General features: G+C 40.6%; 2 protein-coding genes across 9 annotated transcripts in view; one reads left to right on the top strand and one right to left on the bottom strand.

Annotated features, from left to right (window-relative positions):
- The window catches only part of TARBP1 (TAR (HIV-1) RNA binding protein 1), an 87,923-nt gene extending 75,821 nt beyond the window's left edge, over positions 1 to 12,102 (top strand). For 2 of the 4 annotated variants that reach the window (XM_064276680.1, XM_023549151.2), the window contains 5 exons: positions 952 to 1,123; positions 6,082 to 6,273; positions 6,456 to 6,580; positions 8,012 to 8,148; positions 9,035 to 12,102. In XM_064276680.1, the coding sequence (XP_064132750.1) occupies positions 952 to 1,123; positions 6,082 to 6,273; positions 6,456 to 6,580; positions 8,012 to 8,148; positions 9,035 to 9,188 (780 nt within the window). In that variant the 3' untranslated portion in view covers positions 9,189 to 12,102. Of the gene's footprint in view, positions 1 to 951; positions 1,124 to 6,081; positions 6,274 to 6,455; positions 6,581 to 8,011; positions 8,149 to 9,034 lie in introns of those variants that run through there. The other 2 variants (XR_010319409.1, XR_010319410.1) reach the window with 2 other exon arrangements.
- A 112-nt stretch (positions 12,103 to 12,214) lies between these two features.
- Positions 12,215 to 26,646, bottom strand: LOC100674720 (cytochrome c oxidase assembly factor 6 homolog). 5 transcript variants are annotated; one of them, XM_064276684.1, is made up of 3 exons: positions 26,256 to 26,646; positions 24,811 to 24,970; positions 12,215 to 15,611 (listed from the first exon to the last, which is right to left on the bottom strand). In XM_064276684.1, exons 2-3 carry the CDS (start codon positions 24,952 to 24,954, stop codon positions 15,516 to 15,518), a joined length of 240 nt encoding a protein of 79 aa, XP_064132754.1. In that variant the 5' UTR covers positions 24,955 to 24,970; positions 26,256 to 26,646; the 3' UTR covers positions 12,215 to 15,515. The 5 variants fall into 5 exon arrangements, with proteins under 5 accessions (XP_064132754.1, XP_064132751.1, XP_064132752.1 ...); XM_064276681.1 differs by having other exon boundaries at positions 26,197 to 26,265; XM_064276682.1 differs by having other exon boundaries at positions 26,224 to 26,258.
- Positions 26,647 to 27,822: the final 1,176 nt, after the last annotated feature.

Genomic DNA, 27,822 nt, shown 5'->3' with positions numbered 1-27,822 from the left:
ATTGTTGAGTTGATTTCAACTTATAGTGACCCTATACAGAGAGTAGAACTGCTCATAGGGTTTCCAAGGAGCGGCTGATGGATGTGAACTGCCGATCATTTGATTAGCAGCCATAGATCTTAACCACTATGCCACCAGGGCCCCATTATATATAGTCAGACCAAAATTTCAGATTCTAGATTCATCTAAGGATAGCAACAGTAAAAGATGTGACATAAAATAAGCTTGAATTTGATAGGTTATGGAGGTGTTTTGTTATCAGTGAATTGTATTTGTCCAAACCTTGCTCAACATTTGTAATGATTAATTCCAAAATACTTTTTTTTTTTTTTTATTCAGAGCCTATACTCTGGGTTTGGTGATGTATTACATGCAGTTAGGAATATAGGAGTGGAAGATCTGTCTGCTCTCAGGGATTTCCTAAATTAATCCCCTAATTTTTTAGAGAAATGAGAAATATATACAGAAAGTTGCTACAAGATATAAATGAAAGTATGTAATTCAATTAGATATGATAGATTGGGAGAATATGTCAGTAGTAATAATTAAGTTCAAATCCACCAGGCGCTCCTTGGAAACTCTACGGGGCAGTTCTACTCTGTCCTATAGAGTCGCTATAAGTCAGAATCGACTCAACGGCGCTGGGTTTTTACTGGGTTTTGTTTGTTTATTTTATTATGATTTAGGTGAAAGTTTACATAGCAAATCAGCTTCTCATTAAATAGTTAATACACAAATTGTTTTGTGACGTTGGTTGCCAACTCTGTGATGTGTCAACACGCTCTGTTTATCCACCCCAGATTCCCTGTTTCTTTTTGTTCAGTTTTCCTGTCCGTTCCTGCCTTCTCATCTTTGCTTTTGGGCTGGTTTAAGTTGTATTTTAAATGTGTTATCATGTACTTCTTTGTTATTTTTAAAGGAAAAATTTAGATTTTACAATTCTCTTTTCAGACCATATTTTACACCCTTCCACGCCTTTCAGGCCTTATTGAAGATGAATGGATTGCCATTGATAAATTTGCCAAATTCACTGACATTCCTTTAGATGAAGGATTTCAGTGGTACCTTTCTCAAACTCAACTTTGTGAACTAAAACCAGGTGACTGGTCTCAGCAGGACATAGGTAAAAACAGTTTTTATTTTCCTTTTGTTGACTTGATTAGGCTTACTGATTTAAGTTAATTAGAACAGATAGTTGATAATATCAGTTTTTCATTGATGTGAATTTTGCTCCTCCACTTTGAGAAAAGCCATTGAAAAAAGTGTGGTATAAGTTTGACTGATACTTTTCACTTGAAAATTTAGCTTTGCTATAAAAAACCGAAAAGAGAACTTGATTTGTTTTACATAAAGTAGCTTCTCTTTCCTTTTAAATATTACTTTAATTAATATTCATTGGTCTCCCACTGTATATTTGTATAAAGATTATAGATTTAAGAAAGTACACATTTAGTGGCCACACGGTTTAAATTTAGTGGGTAAAATTAGCCAACAGGGCAGAGTAATAATCAGCAAAATGGCAGAATAGGCGGCTTCAAACTCTCATCCCATCGAAGACACATCAAGAAAACAATCAGAAATTGTCAGAACCAACTTTGTCAGAACTCTTCAAAGGAGTCAAAAGTGTACAGCAACCAAGTGAATGCTGAATCAAGAAAAAGGCAACTAAAAAATAGTAGAAAAGTTTTGTGGTGCTTTCATTTGCTCTTACTCCACCCCCTTCCCTGTCTTGGCAGCAGTCTTCAAGACGGCAACCTGTGCTCCCATTGTGGGATCCTAGTTTCTGGTTCTGGAAGGAACATAGCAAGCCTTATTTGCAAATAATTGTGTTTGTCTGTTCTAATCTATCTGGATGCTACCTCAAGGACTAAAACAAAGCACTCATGTAAATTTCCTCTAACTCCAGACCTACTCAGGGTGGAAAAGTGGTAGGTATTGCTTGAAAACAGTAAGGCGATTGAAGAACCCACAGCCACTTGTGGCAAAAGATTATAGTTGACACATGCAACAGACTGCCTGAAGCCTAGGAAGAAAAACCTGGAAGAGAGTATTTGGGAAATTAAGGCATTCCAAAGTGCTTGTGTATACTGGGAGATTTCGAAAACCACATACATGTCCAGAACAGGACACATGCTCAGAAAAGACCTGAGAAGACCCTAAGCTTTCACCTCTGGCTAATCTATAGGCCCAGTACAAGCAGGATGTGATGGCTGAGGCAGAACTATAAATGGCCTGGCTAAGTGTTAAAGAAGTGTCCCAGCACTGAGCCAATCTGCAAAGACTAGGAGAGGTGTTATTTATTTTTTATTTTAAGTTCCTGGCATTCAAAGTCAAAACACTGGCTGAACAGAAGCTGAGCCTCCAACAGTCAAGGACAGCAAACCCTGAGGAAGGAGGAGAATCTGATTTCCAGAGTTACTACATTATAATATTTGAACGTCCAGTTTTCAACAAAAAACCTGAGGAAGCCCAGACATTGGGCATACTAGCACTGAGCCAATCTGCAAAGACTAGTAGAGGTTTTTTGTTTTTTAAAAAGCTCCTGGTGTTCAAGGAAACCTCGATCAAAACATTGGCTGAACAAAAGCTAAGCCTTCAACAATCAAGAACAGCAAATCCTGGGAAAGGGGGAGAATCTGATTTCCAGAGTTAGCACATTATAATATTTGAATGTCCAGTTTTCAACCAAAAATCATAGGCATACAAACTATAGCCCATTCAAGGAAAAAAATTAGCAGAAACCATCCCCTAAGGAAGCCCAGACATTGGACATACTAGACAAAGATTTTAAATCACCTGTCTAAAATACACTCAGAGCTAAAGAAACCATGGACAGAGAACTATAGGAAACCAGAAAAACAGTGTATGAACTAAATGAAGATCTCAGTGAAGAGAGAAATTATGAAAAGCAGTCAAGTAGAAAATCTGGAGCGAAAGAGTACAACTGAAGTGAAAAATACACTGGAGGGGTTTAATAGCAGATTTAAACAGGTAAAAGACAGAACTGGCAAACTTGAAGATAGGACAGTTGAAATTACCCAGTCTGAGAAGTAGAAAAAAGAGTAAAGAAAAGTGAACAGAGCTTAAGGGATCTGTGGGGCACCATCAAGCTGACCAGCCTACACATTATGGGAATGCCAGAAGCAGAAGAGGGAAAAGGGCAGAAAGAATATTTGAAGAAATAATGGCCAAAATTTCCCCAAATTTGATGAAAGACCTTAAAATTTTTTGGAAAACTACCACTTTCCTTCCAGTTACAAAATCTAAATGGACGTTTACCTCTTCTTTTCGTACCTGATCTTTCTGAGGCATTTATTTGCTAGTCTCTGCCATCCTGATTTTCCTGCTAAATCTCACTCGTCTCACTCTCCTTTGTGAGTCCCCCTCTCCCACTTTTTCCTTAATATTTGCAGTTCTCTAAGATTTTAATGTTTTCAAGAATCCTTTGGATAACTTGTTAGAAGTGCAGATTTCTAGGTCGTAATCTACCCTTAGATTCGGTATGGGGCTGTAGGAAAGTATATTTTTTACCAAGCACTGTAGATGGTTTATTCACACATTTTAAGACATATTGCCTGAAATTTAATCATACATTCAACAAATGTTTGTTTACTACCTCTTAAGTGCTAGACACTAGACAGTCACTGCCCTATGGAGCTTGCATCCTTGTGGGGGAGATAATCATAAACAAACATACAATATAATGTCAAGTAGTAAAAGGTACTATTTTCAGAAACCATAAAACAGGGTGGAGAGATAGGGACAAATAGAATAACCTTTCTAAGGAGTTGACATTAATAGAGAAATCAATGAAGGGAGAGAGCAAGTAAAGCAAAGATCTAGGGGAAGAGCTTTCCAGGAATAGTGAATAGCAAATATGAAGATGTTTCGGCAAAAGAGGCGACACAGTCATTTTATTTGTGTGGTGAGGAAAGCCTGACTGGAATGGGCTGAGTAGAGACTGGGAGGAAAGGAAATAGAGACAACATATACAGACATGTGTTTTGAGTTCAGCCGTAGAGTGGAGCAGAGAAATGAGGATGGGGAAAGACTAGGGAGGTATTTGTTTCATTTGTTTTTGGTAAAGAGAGTTAACATACCAATAGGTTTTTTATTCTGAGGCTTAACTGTTAGTATCCACCTGAGGTTTTTCATTGGTTTGGTTTTCTTCTCAATCTGCATGTTCTCCTTGAACACTTTTATGAGTTCCTACCACAACTTGAAATCCTTACCTATACAACTGTAACTTTGAGCTCCTTATCTCTTGCCCAGGCTCTTTCCCGAGAGCCTATTGGACATTTGTACCCAGATATTCCATAAGCTCTTTAAAAGTCAACATATGCAAACTGAATGGTGCCACTAAATTATTATAGAAGTTATTTTTTCCTTAGCCCGTCTTGCATTGACTTAATTTCGATTCTCACTGTCTTTGCCTGGACTAGTGCAAAAGCCTCTTCATGGTTTTCCAGCCCCAATATATCATCCACATCACTTTGAAGAGGGATTTTTCTAAAACACAAAACCAGTACTGGTATTTTGAATACACTGAGGATCACCAGAAGTAAAAACAAATCAATCTTAGAAGAAATATAACTAGAATGCTCCTTAGAAGTGAGGATGGCATGACTTCATTTTGCTTACATTGGACATTTATCCTCAGGAAAGACTGATCACTAGAAAAGGACATCATGTTTGATGTGAGGGAAACCCTTAATGAGATGCACTGACACAGTGGCCACAACAGTGGACCCAAACATACCGGTGATCATGAGGATGGTGCAGGAGTGGGCAGCATTTTGTTCTGTTACACATAAGGTCACCATGAGTCGGAGCCAACTTGATGGCAACTGACACCACCACCTGTAGAATAAATTCTTTATCATTATATAAAAAGCCCTTATGATCAGCTCTGAGCCTGCTTCCTTCCATTCCTACACAAAAGTCCTTGCTCTTGCTGCATTATTGTCCTTCCGTGTTTTGTCCTTGTACACATGCTGTATCTACTGTCTGCATTGCCCTTCTCCCACATGGTCTGCTTTGCAAACTTTAACTTCTCTTCCCTTAAGCCTTTCTGGGTCTTACTCTTTGGTCCCCCTCCTCCAGACAGTAATAACTCATTTTCTGTGTGAGCATACTCTTACTCTCCTACTATGCTATAATTATTAGCATGTCTGCTGTATCTCCAGTAAACGAAGTGCTCTTTGTGGACTGGGAATGTGTCTTATTGTATAGGCAGTCAAGCATGGTTCAGTCAGCAGTCTGGAGTGAGTCAGGAGTAAGAGTCCAAGAAGTACAGGGATGAATTTTCTCTTAAGTCATTCTCAGTTCTGTATTACTAAGATCAAAACACTGTAATTATATAGGTTAAATAACATTATTTATACTTGTCAAATTAGTGAAGAAATAATTGCTCTGTAGAATATCCTTCCTTTTAAAAAAAGTTTTCCAAGTACTTGTAAAATAATTTAAGATAAAAGAATTTTTTAAACATTTTAGGGATACCGTATTTCTATAGTAATCATAATCTAACACGTTACCATTTGTAAGATACACTGTTATTTTGTATATCTCTAAGGAAAAAATGCTGCCAAGCCATGATATTGATTCTGAGATGCTTCCTAATTTCAGATATGCAAAAATGTGAAAAAAATGTGTACATCTTAGATTCTTGTGAAATGTAGTATATTGGTTAGTAGAGCTGAACTGAAAAACGTAAAATATTGAAAATGTCAAGTGTATCAAAATCCAGGCAAAGTTCTTTAGTTAATGTGATGAATCTCATTCCAAACTATCGTTTTAAACTATTAAAAAATTAATACACACACACACATACATATATATATATATATATATACATACACACACAAATGGTTAAACGCTCAACTGTTAGCTGAAAGGTTGGCAGTTTGAACCCACCCAGAGGCACCTTGGAAGACAGGCCTGGCGGTCTGCTTCCAAAAAGTCACCGTCTTGAAAATCGTATGGAGCAGTTCTGCTCTGCACACTTGGGGTCACCATGAGTCAGTATTGACTCAGCAACAACTAGCAACAAATATATATATGATTATTTTTCCTTCCCAGATTCTACCTCAGGTGAAGCAGATAACAAATCAGAGTGGACTGACGTTCAGAAGAAGATTATCCCATGGAAGAATAACGTTCCACATTTAGAACTGGAGCTCGAGTTTCAGGATCGTGCCGCCAAACTTGGGAAGTCAATTGGCAGACTGATTGTAGTGGGCTCACTCATTGATAAACCAACCAACTTAGGAGGTAAAATTATAGTTTTCCAGGGAACTTGCTTAAAATCTTTTGATCCTAAAAAGTTTAATCAGTCCACTGCCATTTTTGGCTCTTCCCCCGCATTTGGGAAAAAATGCAAAAGAATATCTTGGGCATAATGAACTTAGCATTTTATTGGAAAACAATCTTTAATTTTCATCTGTTCTGTGTAGGATTGTGCCGGACCTGTGAGATATTCGGGGCGTCGGTGTTTGTTGTTGGCAATCTTCATTGTATCAGTGATAAACAGTTTCAGCACCTCAGTGTTTCGGCAGAACAGTGGCTTCCTTTAGTGGAGGTGGGTGGAAAATAATTTATTAGACATAATTTGACTTGCTGTATTACTAAAAATTTTTATAGTATTCTGTCATGTATCAATCATTTTCTAGTAATTTATAGTAGTCCAGCTTTTGTTGTTGTTGTTAGGTGCCGTCGAGTCGCTTCTGACTCATAGTGACCCTATGTACAACAGAACGAAACACTGCCCGGTCCTGCGCCATCCTTACAATCGTTACGCTTGACCCCATTGTTGCAGCCACTGTGTCAGTCCACCTTGTTGAGGGTCTTCCTCTTTTCCGCTGACCCTGTACTCTGCCAAGCATGATGTCCTTCTCCAGGGACTCATCCCTCCTGACAACATGTCCAAAGTGTGTAAGACATAGTCTCGCCATCCTTGCCTCTAAGAAGCATTCTGGCCGTACTTCTTCCAAGACAGATTTGTTCGGTCTTTTGGCAGTCCATGGTACATTCAACATTCTTCGCCAGCACCACGATTCAAAGGCATCAGCTCTTCTTCGGTCTTCCGTATTCGTTGTCCAGCTTTCACATGCATATGATGTGATTGAAAATACCATGGCTTGGGTCAGGTGCACCTTAGTCTTCAGGGTGACATCTTTGCTCTTCAACACTTTGAAGAGGTCCTTTGCAGCAGATTTGCCCAATGCGATGCGTCTTTTGATTCTTGACTGCTGCTTCCATGGCTGTTGATTGTGGATCCAAGTAAAATGAAATCCTTGACAACTTCAGTCTTTTCTCCGTTTATCATGATGTTGTTCATCGCTCCAGTTGTGAGGATTTTTGTTTTCTTTAGGGCAGTTCTACTCTGTCCTATAGGGTCGCTATGAGTCAGAATCGACTCAGTGGCACTGGGGTGGTGGATTTATGTTGAGGTGTAATCCATACTGAAGGCTGTGGTCTTTCATCTTCATTAGTAAGTGCTTCAAGTCCTCTTCACTTTCAGTCTACTTTTGAAAAGCGTTAGCCAGTGAAAACCTTATGACTAGCAGCGGAACATTGTCCAGCCTTTAGTATCTTAAAATAATAGTTAAAAAAATATATAGCCTCCTTTTGTTATTCTGTTTTATTATTTTTCACATTTTTGTACCTTTAGATATCATCATCAATCCTGGATTTATTCTTTTCAGTAAAATGTGCCCTGTTGCAGCTCATTCTTGATTTAGGAATAATTTTTATACATTTATTTGATGTTCGTAGAATTCCTTTTTGTAGTATAAAAAACAAAAAACCCAGTGCTGTCGAGTTGATTCCGACTCATAGCGACCCTGTAAGACAAAGTAGAACTGCCCCAGTAGTATATAATTCCTTTTTCTTTGAAAAAAATTTTATTTAACAAGCTTCGTTTATTAAAAGTCCCTTTAAAACTCTGATTTTACTCGAAGCATTAAGTATAAATGATGTAATACTCTGCTCTTTTTAAACTAATGTAAAGGTAAAACCACCTCAGCTAATTGATTATCTGCAGCAGAAAAAAGCAGAAGGTTATACCATCATTGGTGTGGAGCAAACTGCCAAAAGTTTAGACCTGACTCAGTACTGCTTTCCTGAGAAATCTCTCCTCTTGTTGGGGTAAGGAACTGTCTTGTGCATGTGTACCCTGAGTCCCCAGTCCACAGACGGCTCCGCCTTCCTGTTCTACAGCTCACCCTGACCACTGACACTTGTGCGTGTGTACCGAGTCCCCAGTCTACAGTTGGCCTCACCTTCCTGTTCTATAGCTCACCCTGACCACTGATACTTGTGCGTGTGGACTCTGAGTCCCCAGTCTACAGACGGCCTCACCTTTCTGTTCTACAGCTCACCCTGACCGCTGATACTTGTGCGTGTGTACCGAGTCCCCAGTCTGCAGTCGGCCTCACCTTCCTGTTCTACAGCTCACCCTGACCGCCGATACTTGTGCATGTGTACCCTGAGTCCCCAGTCTACAGTCGGCCTCACCTTCCTGTTCTATAGCTCACCCTGACCGCTGATACTTGTGCGTGTGTACCCTGAGTCTGCAGTCTACAGACGGCCTCACCTTCCTGTTCTACAGCTCACCCTGACCGCTGATACTTGTGCGTGTGTACCCTGAGTCCCCAGTCTACAGTCGGCCTCACCTTTCTGTTCTACAGCTCACCCTGACCGCTGATACTTGTGCATGTGTACCCTGAGTCCCCAGTCTACAGATGGCTCCGCCTTTCTGTTCTACAGTTCACCCTGACTGCTGATACTGTAGCCACTCTTCTGACCTGTGACATTTATGGAAAGAGTTCCTACTTTTGGTTTTGTTTTACCCGCGTCAGACGGTTAAGTGAGCACAGAGTTGAACCATAAATCCTTTTTACAGTCTTATTTGTTTCCTGGTACCACAGACTAATTTTGTTAAGCTGTCTCTTCCAGTAACATTTAGAATACCTTAGGGGAAACTTACTTACTACAAGAAAATCAACCATTTTCCCCCATTTTTATTCATCAGAAATGAACGTGAAGGAATTCCAGCAAACCTCATCCAGCAGCTGGATGTCTGTGTGGAAATCCCTCAGCAGGGCATCATCCGCTCCCTTAACGTCCACGTGAGTGGAGCGCTGCTGATCTGGGAGTACACGAGGCAGCAGCTGCCCCGGCGCTGAGAGCAGAGAGAACACGTTTGTGCCTTATTGGAGATCAACTTTTGGTGCTATTGAAACAATTTTTTACAGAACTGTTTGGACTAATGAAATAGATTCTGAAAGTTCACCGTAATAATTTGTATTTTTTTTCTTGCAACTTAATGCCAAATTTTTTTCATGTGCCTTAAATATATATTTAAAAAAAGAAAACAATATTATTGACTCCTAAATAAACACTTTGTTAAATTACATTGCTTCTTCAGTGAAAAATTTAAGCAATCATGTAAATAGAACAACGTACTTAAAAGAATAAATTCTTTCTAGAAACTAGGATCGTTAGAGATGTGGACTGTGATAAAGTGAGGCGAAATTAAAGCAACTGTTACCTATAAGCACCCATACCCTTAAGTCATAAGGAAACATGGTGAGGACGTAAAAGTTTGGAATGAAGGAGCCGTCAGCCTATTTTTGCTGCTTTATATCTACTTATTCCCACGAGCATACATATACTTGGCAAGATGCTGAGCAAGATTCCCCATAAAGTTCATCATGCTTTATGTACAGTTCAAGCTTTATTTGTTAAAGACATGAACTTGGCCATAATTGTTCATATTTAAGTTTTATGAAATTTTTCATATATAGCCTTTACCCCAAGAGTTTAAATAGTGGTTAGGAATAAATCATTTTGTTAGTGTATAATATAACTTTAATAACTATAAAAATGAACCCAAAGGAGCCGAATCGCTCTTGGATATATATATATAGAAGGTGAGAATGAAACCTATGGGTTCTGATTTACTGTTTTTTTTTTTTTTATTCCAGACAATGTTTCTTTCTGTGCACATAGGGTCGCCATGAGTTGGAAGCCACTGGATGGCACCTAACAACAATTCCTGCAATGTTTTTGTTTTATATTGGGATTACTTCATTATTTAATAGTAACAGCCACTTCTCACCATCCAGCAATCAACTTCAGTTATGCCTAGGTCACTTTCAATAATATATAGAGTCCCTTACCTATATATATTTTTTTCCTTCGGTAATTTTATTTTGAAATCATTTTAGTTTTGCAGAAGAGTTGCTAAAATAGTACGTAAAGTTTTCATATGCCCTTCACCCAGGTTTCCCTAATATTAACATCTTATCTAATCATGGTGCCTTTATAAAAACTAAGAAATTAAATTAACATCAATAAGGTACTGTTCACTAAATTGCAGATTTTATTTGGATTTCCCATTTTTCCACTAATGTCCTTTCTCTGGTCCAATATCAAATTCAGGAAAGTACATTGCATATAGTTGTCTCTTTACTCTCCTCCAATCTCTGACAGATTCTCCGTCTTTCCTTGTCTCCTACGACTTTGAAAAAAATTTTTTAAATTATATTTGTTGTTGAGAGTATACACAGAACATACGTCAATTCAGCAGTTTCTATGTACAGTTCAGTGATGTTGATTACATTGAGTTGTGCAACCATTCTGACCCTCCTTTTCTGAGTTGTTCCCCCTCATTAACATAAACTCACTGCCCCCTAAGGTTCCTCCCTCATCTTTCAAGTTGCTGTTGTCAGTTTGATCGCATATAGATATATCCTGAATGAGCACCATGCTCAAGGCAGACATTCTTTACTAGTTAAGCAAAACCATTGTTTGGTTTTAAGAAGATGTAGGGGAATATTTTTGGTTTAAAGTTTAAAGGTTGTCTCAGGGCAATAGTTTCAGGGTTTCATCCACTCTCCATGGCTCTGGAAAGTCTAGAGTCTGTGAGAATTTGAAATTGTTTCGCGTTTTTCCCCCTTTTGATAAGTATTCTATACAATCGTTGATCAAAATGTTCAGTGGTAGTCAGGTACCATGCAGTTTTTCTGGTCTCATGGCCAAAGAGGCAGTTGTTCATGGAGGCAGTTAGGCAAATGTATGGCCTCACTTATATAAAAAGACAAGAACAGGCAAACATTCTTAGTGGTTTATTAGTGGTTACCAGGGCAGGAGGGAAGGGAAAAGGAGAGATTATTGCTTATGGAGTACTGACATTCAGATTATGGCAATGGAAAAATAGCATTAAGAATAGGGTGGCACAGTTGATTAATTGCTGTCGAAAAGTTGTACACCTGTAAAAAGTTGAATTGGTTGAAGTTGTGTGACAGCAGTATTTATAACAATGACAAAAAGACAGTAACTGCTAAGGCTGCTTATGCACAACCACACACTTCATGGGGTTTCGGTCCTTGGAGGTTTAGGGTCATGGTTTCATGGGACATCCTGATTAAGTGGCCTTAACATCATGTTTAGTGCTTCTGTTCTACCTCCTAGTTCATTGTGTAGAGTGCTTGGGAGTTAGAATCGACTCGACAGCAACAGGTTTGAGTTTTTTTTTTCCTGGTTTGGGGTCTTAAAAGGTTGCAAGTGGCTATCCAACAACTGGTCTCTCTTCACTGGAGCAACAGAAGAAGGAGAGTCAAGTGTAGAAGGAGGAATTGGAATGTGTGTCTTTGACATTTTTTAAAAGTACTGGGTAGCGTCTAATGTTCTGTCATGATTAGTCTGAGGTTATGGGCTTTTAGGAACAATACACAGAGGTGAAGTACCCTTCACATTATATCAGAGGGTACATGGTACCTTTGACTTTTTACCTTGACCATTTGGTTAAGGTAGTTTGTCAGGTTCTTTGTAACAATCAGTTTGTTAAAAGTGTGTCATGAAGTCCAGCCTGCACCCAGAGGTAAGGAAAATAAGGTCCACCTCTGAAAGTAGCAGCAGAGAATTGGTGGACCTGTTAAAACCACCATAACAATAAATCTTTAGGAGATACTTGGAGGCTATGCAGATAACGCTGTTTCTCCTTAGCTGTTTTGCCCACTAATTTTAGCATTCATCAGTGGATATTGCCTGTAGTAATTATTACTATAGTATTCTAATGGTGATAGGCTATTTCCGTCATCTCTTCATCTATTATTGGAATTCTTTGTAAGGAAGACTTGTCCCTTACTCAATCGCCTGTTTGTATCAGGATGGATGGTGGCTTCTGTGTCCTTTTGACATGTTCCCATTCTTTTTTTTTTTTTTTCCTTTAAGCCCTTCTTTACTTTCTAGCTGTACAAGATGCTCAAGGCTTATCTTTGATTTTCCCTACTCCAGTCCTAGAATCAGGCATTTCTCCAAGGAAACTGGTTAGTTTTATTGGAGAATGGTATTTAGAAACCCAGATCTGGGTGCTAGATGAGCTCATTGCTACTAGAATGTCACTGCTTTTTGCCCTCTCAGTGGACAGGGCTGTGAAATATTTCTATGTATACTAGTCTTTGTATACACACATACCTATATATTTACCAATGTATCCAGATCAAAAAACCCATTGCCATCGAGTTGATTCCAACTCACAGCAACCCTATAGATATATAAACATATCTAATAAACATGAGTTTTTACTGATTTCTCTGACATTAATCCAGCACCAGGGGGTTCATTCTAACATGCATCTTTTACATATTTGTGGCTGCTTTTTCTGATAGTGAGAAACCTGGTTCTTATTCACTAAATTTGCTGATTCGTACAACACTAGAATACATGGAGCCAGAATTGCTAAAACATATCCCTGTGAGAAAGAAATTTACCAACTTGTGTACAGTTCTTTTTGCCTTCAGCTTTTTAGGATCCAGTCACACATTGTTTTCTCAAGTTATTTAGGTCAGCCCTTTCTTACCCACCCCTTTCAGTGAGGTTATGCCATATATTTATAATATAGTTAAGATTCGTTTTTCACAATCTACATCCCATACTGGAATCTTCCAGTATCTTGGTTTTATTATTTTTTTTAATATGCATACAATAAAAGTCACACTTTATAGGGTACAATTCTGTGGGCTTTGACAAATATATACTCATGGATACACCGATACATAGTGGTATACAGAGAAGTTTCATCAAGCTGAAAATTTCCTTCAGGTAGCCGCTTTGTAGTCAATCCCTTTCCTCATCCTCAACTGCTGTCAACCACTGATCTCTTCTATGCTGTACTTTTGTTTTTTCCAGGATCATATGAATGAAAGCATCTAATACGTACCCTTTTAGTCCTGGCTTCTTTCATGTAGCAAAATGCATTTAAGAATCATCTGTGTTGCGTGAATCAGAAGTTGGTTTGTTTTTATTGCTGGGTGGTATTTCATTGTGGATACACCAGTTTATTCATTGTTTTGTTGAAGGGCATCTGGGTTGTTTCCAGTTTTGACTATTATGAATAAAGCTGCTATAAACACTCATTTACAGGTTATTGTATGAATGTAAGTTTTCAGTTCATTTGGTGAAACACCTAGGAGTGGGATTGTTGGGTATATGGTTTAATTTTATAATTTTTGTGTAAAGTATGAGGTATATGTCAAGGTTTGTATGTATGAGCATCCAAAAATTTCCAGCACCATTTGCTGAAAAGATTATCCTCTCTCCATCGAAATGCCTCTGTACCTTTGTCCAAACTCAGTTGACTGTGTCTACTTCTAGATGCTCTGTTCCATTCCACTGAACTATGTGACTAGTCTTTGCCAATGCCATACTGTCTTGATTGCTGAAGCTTTATAAGTCTTCAAATGATACAATTTGAATCCTCCAACTTTGTTCTTTATAGAATTGATTATTTTAGTTCCTTTGCCCTTCCACATAAATTTTAGAATCAGCTTGTAAGTATCTACAAAAAAGCTTGCTAGGATTTTGATTGGGATTGCACTGAATCTATCAAATTGGGGGGATTTTAATAATATTAACAGCATTGAGCTTGTATTCTGTGAACACAATAACTCCATTTATATCTTCTCTGATTTCAAATGTTTTATATTCTCAACTTATGGATTCCACACATATTTTGTTAGATTTATATCTACGTATTCCTTTTTTCTTTGGTGTTAAAGTTCAAATTCCAGTTGCTTATTGCTAGTATATGAGAATATGATTATCTTTTGTATCTTGCCCTTGCATCCTGCAACCTTTCTAAAACTCATTGGTTCTGAGAGTATTTTTGTCAATATTTTGGGATTTTCTACAAAGATAACAATATTGTCTGCAAATAGAGCCAGTTTTATTCCTTTCCCATTTATATGCTTTTTATTTCTTTGCATTCTTGCACTGGCTAGGGCTCCAAGTTCATTGTTGAATAGGAGTTGAGAGCACATCTTTACCTTCTTATTCATTTTAGGGAGAAACCATTCATTTTCTCAACATTGAGGATATTAGCTATACTTTTTTTTTTTCTAAAGATATCTTTGGTTAAGAGTAGCCACTAACCAAAAGGTCAGGTCAGCAGTTTGAATCCACCAGCCACTCCTTGGAAGTCCTATGGGGGCAGTTCTACTCTGTCCTATAGGGTCGCTATGAGTTGGAACTGACTTGATGGCAACGGGTTTGGATTGGGTATTACGTTACTTGTATATTTTAAATTCAAGTTTCTTCTAATCCTTATTTTTCAGTCACTGTATTAAAATCTTAACTCCCAGGAACACACAATGACAACATACTCTTTCTGGCATCTGTGATGGTTAAGGTTGTGTATCAATTTGGCTGGGCCATGATTCTCAGCAGTTTGGCAGCTATTTTTTGTAATGATGTCATCACCTCCATGATGAGATTGTTGTCAGCAGCCAGTCAGTTGAAAGGGAGTTTCCTTGGAGGTGTGGCCTGCATCCAATATAGGTGGACTTTCTGGCAAAGCTTGCTGGCTTTTGCTCGCTCTGGATCTTCCAGCTGGCTCTTGTTCATCTGACCTCCAGTTCTTGGGACCTGAAGTGGCAGCTTACCTGCCGATGTTGGGATTCGTCACCCTCTGCAGCCTGTGAACCAGAGGCCTGCTATCTACCTGCTGATCTTGGGTTTGTCAGCCCCTGCAGCTACATGAGTCAGGAGAAGCCTCCAGCCTGACCCACGGACTTGGGACTTGCCAGCCTGTACAACCACGTGAGCCATTTCCTTGATATGAATATATATATTTATATGGTTTGGTGGTTTTGCTTCTCTAGAGAACCCAGTCTAAGCATCTATCTATATTTGCCTACTACCCATCCTCCAACAACAAAATAAATACTGTGTTTTTATGGTAGGCTTCAATATTTCTTAGAATATAGGTTTCTTAATTAAAACTAAGCATATATTTTATACCACTTTATCACAATTCTTCATACTCCAAATGATGGAATTCTCTGTTATTTTGATCATTTTAATTATTAAGAGTTGCATATAGGAAACAAATATTGATATTTACCATGATTCAAATAGTATTGATATTCACTATAGCCCCAAGGTCAATGGAGCATTTTCAAATGTCCAGAAAGAACAGTTTCAACCCTTGTGAAAAGTTCAGGAACAATCTAGGAGTTTTCAGTTGTTTTTGAAGGCTGGAATTCTCCTGCTTCAAATTTTTCTTTGAACTTTAAGTAGTCTCTTCTTTTATCAAAATATTTTATCTGTTGAGAAAAAAAGGTTTGAAATAGGGCAAGTTATTTTTTTTTTATACAGCTTAGACTACCAGAAGCACATATTTAAACATAAATCATTCAATATAAATTGTTTAAGTGGCTTAAGTGGTTTGTATAATAGAATCATTTTATTCAGTGGATTTGATGTATAAGGGTCCCCTAAGGAAGGTGCAGACCATTGAGTCCTAACTCTTTTTAGGTTACAGATCCTGTTGAAAATTTGATGTAACCTGTGAACCTTCTTAAGAAATACACATGTGCTTAAACACGTAAAACCTTCCATGCAATTGCAGAGTTCGTAGGTCTCTCAGATAAATCCTAAGACTTCATGACTTAAAAAGACTCTATGGATTATTCTTATCAACTGTCACTTTAATTTTATAATTTATCAGCCATAACATTTCTGTCAAGTTAGCTTATCCAGAAATACACATTTAAGGATACATGTACAGTTAAAAGTTGTATCTATGAACTATGAATAGGTAGATGGCAAAGCTTCAATAAAGACTGCTGTTATTATTTTTATTTATATATTCTCTTTCCATAGGGAATGTGAAGTATTTTAAAGTAGTAAAATCGTAAGTAGAAAAGCAAGACCAAGGGACATGCACATGCCAACCATAAAAATTGCCATAAGTTCTGTGCCTAAGCTTTTCTGAAGACAAGGCAAAGGCAGAATACTATAAATTTTCATTGTCAGAATGGAAAACACTCATTTTCTTAAAAGCTTTGGAAAGATTTGATTCTTAACTATTTCACTAGGGCTTGAGAAAGTAAAAATTAGTTTGGACTGAGAATATAAAATCTGCCCTGCCATTTATCAAAGTTGGGATAAGAGACACAGATAAAACCCGCTACCAACTAAACATTTCTCCCAAAGACACATTACAGCCATGGGGTGTCATAATGGACCTCTTTGAGTGACAACTGCTTTCTAACTCACTGAGAACCATGTTCTCTCAAATCATGGACCACCAGAAATCTGCTGTTTGAAATTGTATCTGTGACTGATACTTACCATCAATCCTAGTCTTGCCTGGGAGGATCTGTGTCAGTTTGACACAAAGAAACAGCTTGATTTCCAGCACAGGTGCAGAACTTCAAATAAGGATCTCTGAACATGAAAGTCAACATTTATACTAACTTTGTAGAAAGTGGTACCCTGCGTCTACTTCTCAGACCAGACTTTACGATGACCTGTTTACATACAGCTCTGCTTGGCTTCATTTACATTTTAATTTGACTAACGAACTTTTCAACATAAATTGTGTAAGTAGCTTAAGTGATTTATATTCTAGAATCATTTATATGCACAGATCTGATGTATAAGAGTCTCCTAAGGAGACCAGTGAGTCCTAATCTTCCACTCTTAGCTGGAATCCTATAACTCTTTTCCCTTGGTGAGATGCCTCACAGTTCTGGTGTATGTTCTCCCTGGTTACAGTGAGTTCAGGTTACGGATTTAGCCTTGGTGGCATTAGGCTGACTGGGCTAGGAGAGTTGTTATATAAAGGATACCAAAGGAAGAAATGGACAATATCCTTAATATTTTTATGGCAGATTAACAGATTTTTTGCATCTTCTGGCACGTTTCCAACTGCCCAATGGAAATCTCCATTTAGAGGTCCCAATGTGTCTAAAACTAGCTAATCTCCAAAAACCTCCTAACTCCTCAATAAAGCAAACAAGGCCCTTCACGACTTCACCTCTGTCCATCCTCTCTTCTGAATTTACCACCAGTCCTGGAAATGGCAGCCATACAGAGATACCCCAAGACCTGAATGTGCTTGCTTCTTCTACGTCTTGCCTCCACGTCTTTGCATATACCATACTCTCTGCCTGGAAACCTCTACTGCCCAGTCCTAAGACCCTCAATATCTGGCACCTTCTCAAAGAGGCTAATGAATAGAGCTACAGGGGAATCAGCAAGCATTTACTGAGAAACACTGTATACATATAATGCTAGCACTGAGAGCCAGGGTAGTGGTGTGAATGCCAAAATATTAGTGCTTCAGGACATTATGGACAATACATGAAATTAATATTATGATCAAACATAATACCACCTTTGATTATAATATTATTAAGTGGAAACTATTTGTGTTTTCATTCTCTGGCAACTTTCCGCCTTATACAGGTTCTGGTTTTCATGGGTTTTACTGGATTTTCCACTAAAACAAGCGACAGAAAAGTTTTTTGCCCTGTCAAAGGCAGAAAACTTGTAAGACTCGGAAAAACAAGGCAGTCCCATCAAGTTCTGGCTCTCAAAGGTTTCACTGTAATACCTGAGAAAAGAGCAGAGGTAAAAAGGGAACAAAGAACTGATTTTTAACGGGCAGGCTGAAAATAAGAACAGCCACAAGGTAGGAAATGTAGAAAGCAGTACTGCAGAAGAAAACAGTTATAAATGAGAAAGTGGTTATTATCAAATGCTGCATAAACCAGTTAGAATATTTTACTATACTTCCCATCCTTGTTGGAATTATCCATAAACTGCAGGTCACTGTCATTTTCTCCAACAACACTCAAGCCACACATAATACTTGGGTGGTTTCAGTATCCACATAGATGAGCCTTCCAATACCCTAGCCTCTCAGTTCCTTGACCTCTTCAATGACCTTGTCCTCCAACCTACCTTACTCCCATGATCATAGCCTAGACCTTGTCCTTACCAACCTTCCATAATCTTAATTCCAGGCATCCCAGTCTCCAACCACCACCTCTGAATTTTACAGTAGGACCCTGATGCCAACAATCTGTTGATTGTACCACCTTTTCTGATAGTCATTCCTCTTATATCCTCATCTCCCTGCTTACTCCTGAACTCAAAAGTCTCCAAAGATGTCCTGTCTCACTCATTAAAAACACGCATCCCTGCCCCCTATTACCTCTGACCTTAGCTGCTCCTATTCTCTCCATGCTGTTCTTTAAACACATTGGGCTTGTTCTCACTTAGGGCTTTTGTGTTTGCTGATCTCATTGCCTGGAAGTCTCTTCACCCAGATCTGCACATTTGCTCCCCAACCTTTTTCATTACTTTTGCTCAGACATCTCTATAAGGCCTTTCCTGACCATTCCATCAAACCTGCAAACCGACCTCTCACCTAGCACCATCACCTCCTGGCAGCCTAAAATGGTTTTCATCATATCACATCTCACCATTTAACATGCCTCTGATTTTACTTTTTGCCTGGCTCCCCCTACACTAGAATGTAGGCTACATGAAGGTTAAGCATTTTTTCCATTTCTTTCCCTGCTGTACTGTTCTATGGCACATAGTAGGTACTCAGCAATTATTTGTGGAATGACTAAATAAACAAGGACTAAAAATTGGGGATGGGGACTGAAGTTCCAGTAGGGCAGTTGTAGAACAAAGAAGTGATTTAACTGACAGGCACCACGATGACTATCTCCCTTTGGAAGAAAGGCTGGCTGAAAAGGGCTTGCGTTTAGCACTGCAGTCCCACAGCGAGTGTTACAGAGGCACACCACATGTGTTTAGGGCTGTGGTGGCTGAATACTGCCTGCAACAGGTAGGGAGATGTCATCGACGCTACTGCTGCCCCGTCCAGGTCCCCTCAGCCCATCCCCAGCTGCTCTGAGTATCGTTTGCTAATACTGCACAGCTGGCCCCCTCTGGAGAACTGCCCTCAGCTAAAGCCAGTGACTGACAGTGAGTGTAAAAAGGCAGCCCCCTTGTCACAGGAGGAAACAACTCTGCAGTGGTTATAGTTCCTGCTCCAGTGCTCCCCGGAGGCTCCAACTGAAGCTGGTCTGCAGCTGAGGTCACGCCCCTGCCTTACCTGAGGCCCTTCTGAGAGCTCCTGCAATAAGTCACCTGCACCAGAAGCCCTGATTCAGGCCTCTGTCTAAGGACCCAGCCTAAGACGGTCAGCCTGACGCTGGGGTTCAGTATCAGGCAGATGGAAGCCACCTTCTCCAGTGTCAGCCACATCGGTAATTAAGGTGATACTGTCATCTCCTATTGCCTTACTCATTTTTTAAAACTGGTTCAGCACTCAGATGGAGACACCAACAAACTTTATTACATATAGCTTCTCCAACAAAATTCACTGTCACCATTAGAGACAAAATATTTTAGATCATGAAGTTAAATCTGTCTTTTCCTAAGGAGGAAGCCTCTAGGCTTAGGGTCAGGAGACTGGGCCCAACCTCCAGGTCAGCTGCTATCATTTGTGTGACCATAATCAAGTAACTACAGCTCTATCAGCCTCAGCTTCGCTACAAAATAAAGGGGATGAAATAGATGGTTACTAAGTTCTCTCCTAATTAAAAATTCCATGATTCTAGAAATTAGTGTTTTCTATGACCATTCTGGAGCCCTGGTGGCATAGCAGTTAAGAGCTCGGCTGCTAACCAAAAGCTGTTCAAATCCACCAGCTGCTCCTTGGAAATCCTATGGGGCAGTTCTACTCTGTCCTATAGGGTCGCTGTGAGCTGGAGCTGACTCGATGACACCGAACAACAACAACATGACCATTCTAACAAATCTTAAAACTACACAGATGATTTTGCTTTTATAGAAACCTTTTTTTTCCCCCCTTAGAGTATTATAAATGTGATTGAAGATTTTCTCAGCGAGAGGGTGTGGGGTTTATATTCATTGGGCCCAGCATTCTCTTGACTCCTTCCCTACCCTCACACATGGATCTTGTCTCCAACATCACTTCCCCTCTCTAGCTGAAGGTTTTTCTTTTACGGAAAGCAATTTAATTAGAAGAAGAAGCACGCAAAACTGCCTAGATTTAAAAGATCATATTAATAGTGCCCAATATTCTGATGAACAGAACCGATCGATCTAATGCCCTGCTGTATAAAGGGCTTTCTCTTCAAGAAGTTTAAAAAAAAAAAAAAAAAAGACAAAAGCCAAAGGCCTTTGGAAAATCTGGGAAGGAAACAGGTTTGAAGAGGAAATTAAGTTAATTTGCATGAACAGTAATTTTTGATAAACAACACTGAATCTTGGCTTTAATTGTCAGTTCTAGCATTTACTCGTGTTACCTTAGGCGAGAAGTAAGCCTAAATCCCCCTGCTGGGGCCACCTATGTCAGGATTAGTTACACCTGCTCACTTAGTACCAAAAACCATGAGGCTGGTACGGAGCTTAGCCAATGATAACTCTTCAGGAACTGACTGAAGAAGAATCAAGGGAGTGAGAGGATCTTTAGGTCTGCTTCCCATAAAGGAACAAGAAACGGAGAATAAGGAACAGGCTCAGAAAAAAAACAAACAAGGAACTCATTAAAAAGCCCATCTGAGAAAGCTTCAGTGTGAGAAACGAAAACAATTTGTGTGACATGGCCTATAAGCCAAGTAGTAAAAGGAAGGAGAATGAAGAACAGAATGTACATGTATTTGGGGTGGGGGAAAAAAAAAAAAACGGAAGCAGGGGTCAAAAGGACTAGGTTTGTTGATGACAGGGTAAGTACCAGGAAAAACTGACAATAAATTTTGAAAGTACAGTAGGTACCTTTTAAATAAAAGTATAGGTTCTCTACATTCAGAACTCAGAAGTAGAATGTGCCTGCTGTGAACCTACCTGTCCTGTGCCAAGCACTGTGTTGGGCCCCAGGAGGACATTGCACACACCCCTGTCCCTGTCCCCACAGAGCTTACACTCTAGAGAGACAGACAAGTACTTGCTGCAATAGGGGGGTGGGCGCTGTGGTACAGGAAATGCAGTCTGGTTTGGGGACATTTGGGATGAGCACTTAACTCAGACCTGGGACGTCAAGGAGATGATGACCTAGAGATGACTTCTTAGCTGTGACAAGAATGAGCAGACACTAGCCAGGGGAAGGCTAAGTGATGCAGAGAGGCGAGAGAAAGTAACAAGTCTTGGAGGAACTGGGACTAGTCAGTAGAGCCGGAGGGAAGTGGGCAGTAAAGCGATCAGTGGGGTGGGGCCCAGTCCTCAGGGGACTTGTATGGCATGCTAAATTCTCTGGACTTTATCCTAAGGACAAGAGAGTGCCAAGAGAAGGCTGCAGTCAGGGGAGATATTCGATGGGATCTGCATTTTAAAAAGATCACTCTGGCCACCAGGTGGAAAACAAATTTGAGGGGTGGGACTGGAGCAGATAGGCCAATGTGGAGTCTGGTGGGGTGAATTAGCACCCTGTTGATGCTGCTGTCTTTCATTGTGGCTCGGGACACAGGAGGAGAAGGTTGCTGGGTCAGGAAAGGCAGGACTTCAGTTTTGTATATGTGGAGTTCAAGGCTGGTCCTGTGAACATCCAACTGGAGAAAGACTACAGGTGGCTGGACACATGGTTCTGGAGTTGAAGGAAGGCCCTGGCTAGGACATACATTTGGGCACCGACACACAGATGGGGCTTAAAGCCATGCTGAAGACAGGCTTGCAATGAGAAAGTGAGTAGCACAGAAGGGAGCTCTAAAGAGCACCGACATTTAAAGGACACACAGGAAGAACCAAAAGAGCATTCCAGAAAGGAGAGGTTGGTAGAGACAAGGTGGAACACTAGGAGAGGGTGCTGTAAAGGGACCCAAGGAGACAGAACTATTGACATAGACCTGAATTATGACTAAGTTTCTAGAATGAGCCTTGTGAAAGTTATTTTCATGGATCCTTTTCTTGCATGGTGGGCACAGGAAGTATGTGGAGTAGTTAAAAGCATGGGCTCTGATTAAAAGTGACTGAGTTCAAATGCAGGCCCTGACACTTCAATGTGCCTGTCTCCTTGTCTGTAAAACTGGGTTAAAGAGTTACTGTGAGGAATAAATGAGATAGCTAATACATTTGAAGGGCCTGGAACAGATTTTGGCATGGAGTCTGTACTCTGTGTCAGCTGTGACTAGGACGTGGTGACCCAGAGGGAGGGCAGGGTCATCACGGGGTCACACCAGCCTGAGTATGAACGGGATTGACGTGCAGTGGCCACGGTTCTCACACTGGTCACAGGCAACACAGATACTATGACAGAGACAATGGCACTTGCCCTGAAAGTAAGGGAGCAGAAGGGTTTATGAGCCACCGGGTTGGAGAGAAACCACTGGGTTTTAGGACAGAGGAAAAATGAAAAAAAAAAACAAGAACCAGAAGTATAGCTTACCAAAGGGGCTAGGACAGCAATTCCCAGCACAGTTACCCATGAGAATCACCCCTGGAGCTGGAGCTCTTTTAAAGAAGCTTGGGCATTATTTCTAGAAATTCATTAGATTTGAGGTGAGGTCGAAGATACAGCTCTTTAAAAAATCTCCACACAGGTTTCTGACATGCAGCCTGGGTGGAAAATCACAGCTCTAGGCCGTCTCATAGTGACAGGTCCCATAGTGACAGGGTTGTCCTGGGGAGAGATGGGAATGGGGTGGGAGTGGGAATACCTGCCAACACTCAGACCATAACTTACCTCAAAGGGCTTCCTGTTCACTTCCCGCATACACACACGCACACAGCCCCAAGTCCTTCCTTGTTCTCAGCCAACAGCCCCTCTGACCGGTCCACCCTATTCTCCGTGATGAGGGCCCAGAGAGCAGGAGAGTGAGAAGGCCAATGAGGGGAAAGCATAAGCTGCAGTATTATCAAGGTAAAGGTCATAAAGATTCACATTTGACATCAGCCACAGTGCTTATTGTTTCCACTTACTTCTTAAATCAGGAGTTACTCTCAGTGCATCTGTCTAATGGAAAAACTAGAGATGGATAACATTTTCTGTTTAAATCATTACCTAATACAATCATAAGGCCCGCATTTATCAGTTCATATGTCAAGGGTGATATTTGATTTTCACACTAATTCCATGAGATCGGTTGCAATGTGCTGGTTTTACAGATGGAAAGTTATTTAACGAACTCTGCTGCCAGCATTCATGACCAGCCCAGCCCTCCAATATGACTCCCATCCTCCATCATACACTTCTTGGTGGTCTTCTTCAGCCTCAGGTTCCTCCAACTAAAAATTTAGGGTCGGGAAGGTGAAGACCCTAAAACCTCCTTCATCTCTAAAATTATCTGTTAGCAAACTGCTTGGTATAGTGAAACAGCACAGATAAGGTTCAACCAGCCAGCTGGACCTGGTTTAGAGCTATGGTTCTGCCACTTACTCAGTAATACTGAGCAAGTTATCTGAATGTTCTGAGCTACAGGTGCCTCCTCTGGAAACTGAGAATAACAGCACCCATCTTAAACTTGATGATTAAGCGTCAAGCACTTAGCACAGGACTATTTACTAACCTCAGTAATGTTAGCTCCCTTTTCCAGGCCCCCTCATATTAAGACCAGGCAACAAAGAGCAAGCATGCCGGTCAGGGAAGTGCCTGGGGCAGCTGGTGGCCTGAACCACCACAGGAACCTTTTCTTTCTTCTACTTTCCAAACTCCTTTCCTTATAATTTGAGTATATAACTATGTGACTTGGGGTGAGCATCTGGGCATGGGTTATTTCCACAGTAGCTCCAGGTTAAAGAATTTGCCAACTCCTTCCCAAGACTAAATACTACCTGTTATGGATTGAACTGTGTCCCCCAAAAATATGTGTTGTAAATCCTAACCCCCTATACCTGTGGATATAATCCCATTTGGAACTAGATCTTTGTTATGTTAATGAGACCACAGCAGTATAGGGTGTGTTTTAAACCAATCGCCTTTGAGGTATAAAAAGAGCAGATTAGGTCCAGAGAAGGAAGCACAAATGGAGGGGAAGATATACTACACACCACGTGAAGATTGCTAAGGAACTAAAGAACGAAGCTAAAAAGAGACAACAGCCTTCCCCTAGAGCCAACAGAGAGGAAAAAGCCTTCCCCTAGAGCCAGCACACTGAATTCAGACTTCTAGCCTCCTAAACTTTGGGAAAATAAATTTCTGTTTGTTAACGCCACCCATGTGTGGTACTTCTGTTACAGCAGCACTAAGAAACTAAGACACTACCCTTTCAGACAATCCTGGAGAAGTCCCTTAATGAAATGGGTTGGAGGTTTTTGTTCATGTTTGCTTTTTGTAAGTAATCTTTGTGTGTGATATTTACCAAATGTCTGCTTGATACAAGTACATAAAACAACCCTACATTTCAATGTTTTCTCCTCAAAGAAATTTTGATGGCATGCCTAGAACAGCACACCATCTCATGCCCTACCAGTCGTGCTGTGAGCTCAGTGTATTTTCACAGAAAACAGACACACATCAGAGTCAATACCAGTGTGACTTACCCACTGTTGGGGACAACTTGATTCAAATGAACTTCTTAACTTCTTGCACTGAGAAGCATCCTCGGTGTGCTCATCTAAACACTTCCAGTACTCATCGCGGGCTCCCCAGCAAGCCTGCCTTTCTTTCATAGAAGGGGCTGCCATTCCTAGTGGGATCAAGCTGTTGGCCAAAAGAACATTTGACATTAACAAGGAATTTGAAATTTGAGAGAAGGAACCAAACCAAAAAACCAAACCCACTGCCACTGAGCCAAGTCGATCCCGATTCATGAGAGAAGGTTACAAGAGAAAAAAATTGTCATTCCCTATTTAGAAAAAAGTCATGTCTTGGGATTTTAATGATGCAGCTGAGACCAATTAGTTCTATGCCTTAAGAACATGACCTTTTTTTATACATCACCTTTTAAAATTATTTTCCCACTTGCCATCCACAGACTTGTACTGCTATAGAATAGTTAAAATATACCAAACTCCACACTCTAATATCCTTGTCACTTGTTCTAAAGTTGTTTTCAACTGCTTCATGTTTGCATGGCTCACACCCAGCACAGTACCTGACACACGGCAGGTGGTCAAGAATTACTTGCTGATTATCCTAGCGTTATAGTCAGTGGGAGATGTGGTTTGCTACCCTGGCTACACAGTAACCACCAGGTAGCTTCAAAACAGTCACGCTTAGCCCCTCCCTAGAGCAATTAAATAAGCATCTCTGTGAGTGGGTCTTGCTATATTTTTTTAAAAGCTCCCAGGGTGATTCTAATGGACAGCCAGGGCAGAGAGCCACTGAAATAAAGCAGGAACAAACATCCAGGTGTTTTCTCTAACCATCCTAACTGCCAGCTTCCTTCGGATCATTTACATTACTTTCACTATCCCAGTCCCTGCCATTGCTCAGTACAGGTGCTAATCACGTCCTGGGACTGCTCTGCTGTGAACTCGGAAGAACACTGGCTTTTGAGGCTCATCTCATACACTATTTTGATTCACGCTGGAGGAGTGTTAGAATCACAGTTCTCAACACACTTAGGGTAGCTCCTTTTTCCTTTTTTGGCATAATAAGGTTAACAGTGCCATTTTACAGTGTTGCTGTTCGAACCAAAACGCTGTACAAATAAATGTAAATGTACGTGAGCAAAATTATCAAGCAGGACAAACACCGCTACCCAACTTCGTAGAAGAACCCGAGGCTCACGGAGAGTGACCTCTCAGGTCTACAATCCACGCGCGCCCCGCCCGGAACCAGGAGCAAGCCGACCTCTCCGCCCGCCTGGAACCAAGCACGTTTTCCCTTCAGCGCCGACTGGAACCAGAGGTCACACAGCCCAACAGCCGTGAGGCCGCCGAGCAAGGGCTGCCGCCGCGACAGTCCGCGAGCTCAGAACCCACCTCCCCGCAAAAGGAAAAGCAATTCACCCGCCAGCTCGATTGCCTGCTATGACCCTCACCGGATGCCGTTACTTTTGAAGGAGGGGGCGGGACTTCCTGTTTCTTCTGGTACCTGCTAGGGTAACTTCCGGTCCTGCTCACGCCTAGTAGGGGCTGGTCTACGGTTCTGTGCAGGTGGAGCGTGATTGCGTTCTGGTTGCTCCTCAGGGCGCCGATGTCCTTGGTCCCCTCTTGCCCCGTAGTTTTTCACAGCTTTGATGACCTTTGCCCCTTCGTGAATCTAGATTTCTATATGTCACGCCCAGCGCGGGCAGGCCGGCTTAATATGCGAACCCAGACCGACAAGGCGAGCCGAGCACTTTCTGTGGAAACGTCGGAATCGACTCAATGGCAGCGGGTTTGGTTTGGTTTTTCAGTATTAGAGCTGGACGGAGCGTTAAAGCGTCGTGAGGCCTTAACTCTTTGCTCTTTAGATTTAAAAAGAAGAACGGAACAGTTCAGAAAGAGGCGGGTAACTTGCCCAAGGTCACATGGCAAATCAGCGGCCAAGCTGGCAACTCAGTCCCGTGGGTTAAGGTTTCATCCAAGACAATTTCCCAACATCATCACCTTAACTTGAACCCTTGCAGCTTTCTTCTGTGGATGGAAAAGGCTCCTGTAGTTGTATTTGGAGATACTGAAATAGGATATGAATGCAAAGTCCCTGTCTGCTGAGATGTGGTTGTTTGCGAGATTAAAATGTATTTGATTAGCATTTACAGCTAGGATCTGTGAACTTGAACTGAAAATAGTACAAATTGGTCAGAGGAATGGGAAAAATAGATATTTGTATTATTGTTTCTATCTCATTTTGTGGCTCCCCTTTTTACCCCTCAAACTCCAAGGTATTTTAAAAAGGTAGGAAGAGAGCTGCTCTGGATATTTTGAGAGGACACAGTATTTTTAATATATAAATGAGTTCTTATTTCTCAGCTGAATCTTTATTAACAAGCATGTTTATGGATAATGGTCTGTCGGTCATCTTGCCTCTGGTTCTTGAACAGATTCCATCTGCTCAGTTGTTCAGTCCTGTTGCCCTGGGTGCTGGTGGTGTTCATTCCTTTGCATTAAAATGGCTAAAGGCCTCTGGAAGGGTGGGTGGTTCAAACCCACCACCCACTGTGCCGATGCAGCAGTCGCCTTCCGTGAAGATACAGCCTGGGAAACCCTTTGGAGCAGCTCTTCTCTGTGCTGTAGGTCACAGCTCCACAGCAACAGGTTTTCTATGCAAAGCTAAGTACCACCAAGCGTATGTGGGAAATTCTTCTATAATAGCTAATTGAATCCAGTAGTGGATTGTTTTTACTTTCCCAAAGCGGGCAACTTATATCAAGGATGGTTATATAAAGGTAATATTTTTTAGGAACAACTGGGGGATATAAAAGGGATGAAAGGGAAGAGTTGAAAAAAGAAACATTTTAAAATTTGAATTTATATGTACTTAATGACACAGCCTCAAAATATATGAAGTAAAACTAGACAAAATTAGGAAGGGAAAAAAAGACATGGTCATATTGAATGATTATAATAAGCCTTTCTCAATAATGGTTAAGACCAGCAAAAGAAAAACCAGTAAGTATATAGAAG

This window comes from Loxodonta africana, chromosome 25 (genome assembly GCF_030014295.1).
Source record: "Loxodonta africana isolate mLoxAfr1 chromosome 25, mLoxAfr1.hap2, whole genome shotgun sequence".
In the NCBI taxonomy this organism is placed as follows: Eukaryota; Metazoa; Chordata; class Mammalia; order Proboscidea; family Elephantidae; genus Loxodonta; species Loxodonta africana.
The sequence above is the reverse complement of the archived record's forward strand: the minus strand, read 5'-3'. Positions and strand labels throughout refer to the sequence as shown.

What these genes read in the sequence shown, in the direction of transcription:
- LOC100674720 (XM_064276684.1), bottom strand. Translation starts at nt 24,954, where the DNA reads ATGGCAGCCCCTTCTATGAAAGAAAGGCAGGCTTGCTGGGGAGCCCGC. An exon ending in CAAGTTGTCCCCAACAGTGG is followed by an intron (nt 15,612 to 24,810) that starts GTAAGTCACACT and finishes TTTTCTCAACAG; the next exon opens with ATAAAATATTTTGATAAAAG.